Source organism: Otolemur garnettii, unplaced genomic scaffold (assembly GCF_000181295.1).
Source record: "Otolemur garnettii isolate 467f Iridium unplaced genomic scaffold, OtoGar3 scaffold00019, whole genome shotgun sequence".
In the NCBI taxonomy this organism is placed as follows: domain Eukaryota; kingdom Metazoa; phylum Chordata; class Mammalia; order Primates; family Galagidae; genus Otolemur; species Otolemur garnettii.
This window is the reverse complement of record NW_003852414.1, coordinates 27,191,818-27,200,564: the sequence shown is the minus strand read 5'-3', so window position 1 is coordinate 27,200,564 and position 8,747 is coordinate 27,191,818. Positions and strand designations below refer to the sequence as shown.

Here is an 8,747-nt window from a genome sequence, read left to right as displayed (position 1 = left end):
CTCCTAGTGGTGCCAGCTCCTCAGAAGTTAATATAAACAGGCTGTTTCGTCTTAGCCTTTGCAGTGAAGTAAGATTTCACTTTATTTCCTCATTCTTGAAAGATTAATGTGAGTTCTTTACTTACAAAAGCATTTTCATATCTTCTGAAACTTTATCTTGAAGAATTTTCCACCCCATTTCCTTTTCTAGAAAAATTCAGCTAAGAGACACAGTTGGCCTTGTATTAAATCACAAGGCAAGTCTCTATTTCCCTGCTAAGACCTCTGTTTCCTATGATCTTGTAACAAATAGCTAAAACGCAATTTGTTTCATTTTTGTGTTACTGTTAAGACATCTGTAATCTATAGCACTTGAGTGTGTGTACAATGATGTGACCCTTGCGTCTCTGGCGGGTGGCTGGCTGGAATTCTAAATGGAAGTCCATGGCCCATACGTGGCCACTGCTATGCTTTGCTCTTTAGCATAATGAATTTTGGATATGGATTTTTTTAATGGGAGAAATTAGAGACCTGTTAACGAGCACGATAAATGTTAGGAATGAGTTCTCGGTGGGGAAATTAAAGCAATTCAAGGAATGAGTGTTGAATAAAGGCAGGTGTGAAAAGGGCCTCCCTCCCCCTTGCAGGAGTCTGGCACCTCTGGTTCTGAGTGAGTCTGTGGCTGAGGCCCAGCTGTGCTACGTTCAGTGACACCTGCTCCAAAGGTAACAGAGTCCTGCCTCCTGCACTTTGGCAGCTGCTTCAAGCAATTTTTTCTTTTTTGGTATGCAAGATGGTGATTGGAAAACACAAAAGAATAGAGAGCTGGTATCACCTTAGGCCAAAGGGAAAGGTTTGTTTTGTTTGGTGCTTGCTTTCTAACAAAATTGTACTTGAACAGTCAGAATTTGGTCAAGGACTGTTAGGGTGATGGTAGCTTTGCAGCTAACCCTTACACAACTCAAACATCAATGCCTGTCGCTGAGACCGTGCCTGACTGAGCAGGCACCTGTCAGTTTACGACTCTCTAGGAGTAGGTCTGGAAGTGGCTTTCTCACATCACTAACCTTCGCCCATCCGTGTGTGGGACGGCTATTTCCATTCCTCTGGTTCTATTTAGGTGCTTTGAAACATCATGCACTGTAAATTCTTTGTAAAAGGAGGTGGAATAAGAACCTAAATGAACAATGACAATCACAGAGCATTGCTACTGGTCGCTCAGGGTGGGAGCCCATGGCTTTACTCTTCACTGTGGCTTTTCTTCAAGTGTCATGTAAACTTGTGCTAGTGAGACCCAAACGCATCGCCAGAGAGGCACGTGGCACGGGAGGGACACGGAAGGGACCATGCCTGAGGGCCGATTCCTAACTGGCAATGCTTCAGTGCCACTTCTCGTGGCAGCAGCTAACCCCCTACACCTGAACAGAGACTCTGACGCCACTAAGGAGACACAGAGCCAGCTCCGCGGCACCTGTACTGCTAGGCATGGTGGGCGGGATCTTGGGACTAGCAATCTGGGGAGAAGAAGCGTGTTCTGAGTTCAAGTCTTAGCCAAACACAGAACACGTGTGTGTTTCTGAAACACCAAAGGAAAGCAGATGCAGACAACCTCTGGACACACCACACTGCTCCACAGACCCGGCCTTGTCCTCTCCAGACACGTCACTCTGGTTGAAGAGCCAGGAGCCCGGTGGCTTAGAGAGTCAGTAGAAACTGCTCCTGCTCTGGCGGCTTCCTCACCCAGGTGCCCAGACCTGCTTTCTGAAAGGCCTTGAACAGCTGCTGTTTGACAGACTGGTAGGTGTGCGCCCCCAGCTTGGCCTCACAGTACATGGACGGTGTGTCTCCGTGGGTTGGTGTCCGCGTGCTCAGCTGTGGACAGGACGGAGAAAGAGAGAATCAGCCACCAGCAGAAATATGGGCCTCCACCCAGGGGTGCCCCCAGGGGATGTCGGCTCTGGGCCTTGCCCCTTTCCTTGTCTTTTTCTCCCCCTTTAAAACAAAATGGCAACATTATAAAGAGCATCCTGGCTGCAGTTACCGAGTTCTCTCAGGAAATGCAGGGGAAACCCAGTCGTCAGGAAGCTGCTTCACCAGACTGTGAACAGTGGTACAAGGTGAGCAGGTGACCCGCCTCCTGCTATGAGTGTGATGTCGAAGTGTGGGGGAGGAACCAGGCATGACTGGGGGTGCCAAGACTGCGTCAAGTCACGCAGGCAGGGCACAGGCAGGGGCCTCAGTTACATCATCAGTGGAGTTCCATGAAGCTCAGAGGCTTCCTCTGCCCAGTTCCTGAGTTACAGCAGGACAAGTTCTGCCACCAACAGAAGGTGGAGATCAAACCTGGGACAGGAGAGGGCAGGACCTGGGGCTCAGGAGGCCACTCCAGGGTTCTTCAGGGAGGCTGACCACATGCCAGCCCTGAGCATGTGCAAAAGAGGTCCCTTTTCTTAGCAAGTCGACACTGATGCTTCCCTGGCCTTCCAGTGTCTTCAGAAGAGGCGAGACCTGGGGTGCCTGAGAGCAGGCCAGAGGCTGAGGGTCACAGGGTGCGGGCCACAGACCTAGGTCCATGGCAGTGGCTTATGACAGGGGCTCACTGCCCAGCTCAGAGCAAATATGTGCCATTTCCGGGGTCCTCTAAGTTGGCAAAGTGCTCATTTCAAGCCCCCGTGTCTATCCTGTCTGTCTCCTTCTGGATAAATCAACCACAACACTGTTACTCCTATTTGTGGTGTAGAAAAATTAGTAGAGCATTTTTTGTTTGTTGTCATGTTTTTATTTTTTTGTTATAGCCTGCTATGCTTTAGCAACAAAGAAAAATATGTATTTCAATTTAAAACCTAGAAATGTAGTTATTACCCCTATTATGAGGGAGAAAGCAGTGATTGACATAGTGAAATATGTGTGCTTTGGGGCTGAAGAGGAATTCTAACCCTGAATTTGCCATCTGTATAATGTGGGAGAAATTACCTCACTTTCCTGACATGAGTTTCCCTAAATCTAAACTGGGAATAATACTGACTTAAAAAAACCCTGTTAGTTTTTCATATGATGCCCTCTGTGGGGCTCAGTGCTCTGCCGTATCAGGCTGACTGAGAAGCCTCCTATTCTGGTTGGCTTCCTGGAGCCTCACTGCCCACCTAGGCTGCTGGTCTGGGGCCTGGCTCAAGGATGCAGGGCTTAGTCTGGGGAGAAATTCTACGGGCCTGGGCAGTTGGCTCTAGAGTCCTGTGTCACCACCCTATTTATAGGGCAGTGGTGGCCTGTGCAGGTGAGCTTGCTTAGGGCTTGAGCCTGGGGCTGCTGAACCAGAATCCTCCTCAATGACAGGTATGACTTACCCTGCCATAAAGCTGTGCCCCGGATTTCCTCCCCCAAGGACAGGTGCTACCTACCCTGCCATACAGGCACACTCTGGATTCCCCCCCACAAGAACAGGTGCGACCTACCCTGCCATATAGCTGCACCCCGGATTCACCCCCAAGGACAGGTACGACCTACCCTGCCATATAGCTGCACCCCGGATTCACCCACCAAGGACAGGTGTGACCTACCCTGCCATATAGCTGTGCCCTGGATTCCCCCCCAGGACAGGTGAGACCTGCCCTGCCATACAGCTGCACCCTGGATTCCCTCCCCCAAGGACAGGTGTGACCTATCCTGCCATATAGCTGTGCCCTGGATTCCCCTCCCTTGCCCAGGACAGATGCGACCTACCGAGCCATACAGCCACATCCTGGATCCCCCCATCAAGGTCAGATGTGACCTACCCTGCCATACAGCTGTGCCCACCGCGCAGAGAAAACGTGTTTGCAGAGCCGTGATGAGCCCCCGCAGCTCCTCCTCCCGGTGGTGGCATTAACGATCTCCAGGTCTGCGCTGCCCACAACCCAGTTCACGCTGAAGTGGGGAGACTTCCCTGGCTGGCGCGCCTCGGCCTCACTCACGCCTGTTGGGAGGGGATTGGGAAGCGCCGAGCGTTAGTGGGCAGGAGGTGTTCAGACACACACTGTCCTTCCTTTCATGTTTCAAGCTTGGCCAGTTCACAGTGAGGTCACCGTCTCACCTTCTGGGACCGTGGTGACAGCCTTGGCAGAATGTCACTGTGCCGTAGCCTTTTAATCAAAAGGATTGTACTGGTCGTCAATAATAAAGCTTGGCCCTAATGTTTCCCTTTCTATAAATATTTGTTGAACAAATTAATGAATAAACAGTGCCATGTAGAAGCCATCTAAGGCTTGGGGTGACTTGCATGCCAGCCCATTCAGTGCACAGGCTTCCAGGGTTATAGTTTAGGTGACGAGAAAACAAAAATAATAAAAAGAAAATATAGGACTGTAGGTAATAGTGCTGGCTATAGAATCTGGGGGAATCAGGGGAAAATGGGCACGTGAGGCCCTTAGGAGTCTCAAGATGACAATGGAGTGTCAGACCAGGTCAGGCCCTCCTAAGCTCAGGTCTGTGTGGGCCCCACGCTCACACACCCATGAGCTGGTCCTGTCCAGAAAGCATCAGGGGTTTCAGGACCATCTCCTATCAGTGTGCTTTTCCCGGGCAGCTGTTATGCTCGGACTTCTGATTGGAACCACTCATCCTGCAGCCACAGGTTCCCACATACACCAGAGGAGACAGCAGGGCTCTTGCTGGGGACAGCTTCTGCTCTGCACCCTGGGGTGGTGGCCACAGCTCCTGGCTTCTGACTTGGGTCCTGGCCCCGACTCCTGCCTGGCTATCTCGAGAAGCCTCTCATTCAGGTCAGGACATTCTGGACATGCTGTAGCAAGATGTCTGGTGACCTTGTCAAGCACTTGCTGAGACCCCACGCTGAGACCCCTCCCCCGTGGACTCTAATACTTGCCAGGTCTTTCATCTCTCTTCCCTCCTGAAGATTACACTTGCTGACCTCTGACCTTTGGGGAATAGGAGTCTGAAGAACAGGCTGGAGAAATTTGGGGGTGTGGCATCCCAAGTGACAGCCAGACGTCCTTGTGGCGCCCTCACGCATGACAGGTGTGGCTCTTGCACATGCTGTCAGCCTGCCACGTACCCAGGCTCTGCTCGTGCCTCGAGTCTGCACTCAGAGCAACGTCTTGGTGCCTGATGTTCACATGTAACCTCCCAGTTCCCCTGGGGGTGTCCACCTCTGCCTGACATGGAGGGCAGGGAGGGGACACTGGCGGGTGGGTCTAGTGTGCACTAGACCTTCCCTGCCGGGGCTCTCCTGCTGCCTTCTTTTCAGATTTGGTCCCAACCTGTCGGTGTGTGGGTTGGGAAGATGCTTCCATGATAAATGACATCCCAGCTCATGTGTGATTACCTCAGTCTCACCATGGAATGTGTCATCTCTAACCACTCAGCCCTGTAAACCTTTGTTTAAAATAATGCACAAGGCACCATGCTGTGTGGCCTCCCAGAGGTGGGAAGGGTGTCATACTGACCCGGCAAGGGAGCACCCCATGCTGCCCCCAGAGGTGGGGAGGGTCCCGTGCTGCCCCCAGAGGTGGGAAGGGTCCCGTGCTGCCCCCGGAGGTGGGAAGGGTCCCATGCTGCCCCCGGAGGTGGGGAGGGTCCCGTGCTGCCCCCAGAGGTGGGAATAGTCGTGCTGCCCCCAGAGGTGGGAAGGGTCCCGTGCTGCCCCCGGAGGTGGGAAGGGTCCCGTGCTGCCCCAGGCACCCACCCGCAGCCTTGTCCCTGCTGTTCTCACTCTGGGCCCTGGCTCATCTCCTTGCTCTGCTCCTGACAGGTGACCTTCTGGCTCTCACCTTGAAGACTAAGCAAGACGGATAAGCACATTTTAAAGTCTCCCGTACACCCCCGTTATCTGCAGGTACACCCCCGTTATCTGCGGGTACACCCCCTTTATCTGCAGGTACACTCTCTCGGGCTCCTCTCTCTCGTTTTTATTTTCCTGCTGCGGTGGTTGATTTTTGTCCACTGGGCTGGGCCGACCAGTCCCAGCAGCTGCTGTGAAGGTGTCAGTTGATGCTGTTAACATTTAGCCCTGCAAACTTTGAGTTAAGAGGACTGGCTTGGTTGAAGGCCTTAGAAACAAAGACTGAGGTCCCCCAAGGAAGAGGAAATTCTGCCTCCACCTCCAGATTGCAGCTCCCGCCCTGCTGGAGCCTCTAGCCTGCCCAGTGCATGTCACACCTGCCAGCCTCACAATTGCATGGACCAATTCCTTAAAATGAATCTCTGCCTATCCTCCTAGGCTTCAGTTTTCAGGAGAACGCTAACTGGTGCACCCCCTTCCTGCCTCTCTGGGCTGCCCCTGGGATGTTTTCTTCAGAACTATGTTCCACTTTGCTAGTTTTCTCTTCTGCTGTGTTACTCTGCTATTAAGCCTGTCCTCTCTTAAACAATTAAAAAACAATTCTGAAATTCCTTTCTCCTCCTCTTCTTTTTAGGTTTCCTCTCTCCAAGTTTTCCGCCTTGCTTTTTAAAGCACTTCTCTTCTCATACCGAATGTGGTTTTACTAAAGCCTGACGACTCCAGTCCCTGGAGTCACGTGTTTGCTCCATTGTCTGGTTTTGTCTCCTTCTGTGCTGGATCTTTCTTTTCTTTGTAGCAATATAGCATTTGCAAGGTTTTTGTAGTGTCATTTTGATCTGACATGTAAGAGGATCATCTTAATTTATGCTCAGCCTTGGAGATAACGCCCAGTCATGTGCAGGCTGTGGGAGGCCCTCTGCCCGGCCCGGCCTTGGCTCTAGAAAGCAGCTTTCCGGTCTTTCCAGCATGAGAGGGACCCAGATCCCAATCCTTGGTCCTTTATCCCAGTGGTGCAGAAGACTGTCTCAGCCCCCAGCTACGTAGGGACTCTCAGGGGAAGACCTCATGTCCCCGCCTCTGTCTTTCCTGCAGCCCTGCCTGGTAAGTCCATCTCATCACCCCCGAGTGCTGCTGGAAGATGTCTGCATGTCCCCCGAGGCCTCCCACTGTCCCCTGTGTTCATGTTGACTCCACTGGGTCAGGGTTCTCCAGCTTTACAGACTCCACAGAGAATTGTGGTCTATTACCTGTCAACATTGTAACAGTGTGTTAGGCCAGGGTCTCTAGTCCCTCAGGTTTCGTGATAGATAAACATTTCTCTCTCAGAATGGCAGAGAGCTGCGAATGCCTCATAGAATGATCTAGAAGGTTTCTCATCCAAGCTGCAGCAGAGCTGTGACTCCATGGGTGCAACCACTAGGCAGCGATGCTGGCAGAGAGGCTGGTGCTGGCTCGGAACGAGGGGGCAGGCGCGATGGTCAAGGACACCTGAAGATAGCAGGTGCTTTCCACCATGGTGAGTGGCAGAGAGCCAGAGGCTGCTAGAGAGAGCTGGAGCCACCGGGGGCTTCCCTGCTGCTTCTCTAGCACTGTGAAGGCGAGACCAAGTCCTCAGCCACAGTCCTGAAGAGCCCTGCCCCCGCGGCCCCCGGCTCTCTTGGGCACCCCTGCCTGTGCCCTGGGACCCCCTCGTAGCTCCTTCTGTCTCTCCACCTGTCCACCCTGTTCACAGGTTTCATCCGCTGGCTCCTTTGGGACTTGACTGAGCGTCACCCCCAGCGAGTGCTCCTGGCCCGTGGGGTGAGGGCCCACCTTTCTACCCACCATGCTCTGTTTCTCATGGAGCACCCACATTTTGTTTGCTGTTTGTTCACCAGCCCCGGAACACCTCAACCTGAGGCATGGACATACGTAATCAATACATATTGGCTGATTGATTAAAGTTGACTGACTCTGGATGTTTGAATACATTTAAGATATTTCCAATAGAAGTATTTTCTTTGGAGTAAATGACAGAATTCTCAAGAGAAATATAATTAACTTTATTGTTTTAATTCTTTTTTTTTTTTTGAGACAGAGTCTCACTATGTTGCCCTCAGTAGAGTGCTATGACATCACAGCTCACAGCAACCTCTAATTCTTGGGCTTTAGTGATTCTTATGCCTCAGCCTCCCAAGTAGCTAGGACTATAAGTGCCTGCCACTATGCCTGGCTATTTTTTTGTTATTGTTGTCATTGTTGTTTAGCAGCCCTGGCCAGGTTTGAAACCACCAACCCCAATGCATGTGGTGTGCGCCCTAACCACTGAGCTGTGGACACCAAGCCTATTAATTCTTTTTTTTGTTATTAAATCATAGTATTGTTTTAATTCTATTGGGAAACATTTACATAAAATCATGGTGGAAATTAAACAAAAATTATTTAAGACACAAAATATTTTAAGACGAACTCTCTAGAAGACTAAAACAAGGTTTTTCTATAATTTTACATTTATCCTAAGTTGTGTACCATCTAATTTGCTTAGGAAGTTCTGTGCTAATCTGTAGAAATGTCTTACTAAATAGTTCTTCACCAAATCAAATAGTTTTGGTTTTCATGAAAAGATATTAGGATTGCTTTTAGAATCTTCTAGACTTAAGGATTTTTTTTTACTAAACATTCCTGCAGGGGAACAAGAGCGTAAATTCCTACCTCTAGTGGCTGTGAGACAAAGCCACTTGCTAATTTTTTTTAAATATGTGTTTTACTTTAAACATTTATGAAAAACTTTTATTTTACTCCATAATAAACCTTTGTCTATTTTAAAGTAAAAGTTATATTGCAAATTACCTCCCATCTGGATAAAAGAAGATATCTGTTACTACTTCACTGAGTTATTTTGCAAATGCTATTTTTTTTTTTTTTTTTTTTTGAGGCAGAGCCTTAAGCTGTCCCCCTGGGCAGAGTGCCGTGCCATTACAGCTCACAGCAACCTCCAACTCCTGGGCTCAAG

The 8,747-nt window shown here is 50.2% G+C and overlaps 1 protein-coding gene across 1 annotated transcript in view; it reads right to left on the bottom strand.

Annotated features, from left to right (window-relative positions):
- Positions 1–1,674: 1,674 nt before the first annotated feature.
- ADARB2 (adenosine deaminase, RNA specific B2 (inactive)) overlaps positions 1,675–8,747 on the bottom strand; it is a 184,645-nt gene continuing 177,572 nt past the window's right edge. The window contains exons 9-10 of the mRNA XM_023511329.1: positions 3,753–3,931; positions 1,675–1,851 (exon numbers count right to left, since the gene is read on the bottom strand). Coding sequence (XP_023367097.1) covers positions 1,675–1,851; positions 3,753–3,931 — 356 coding nt within the window. The remainder of the gene's footprint in view (positions 1,852–3,752; positions 3,932–8,747) is intronic.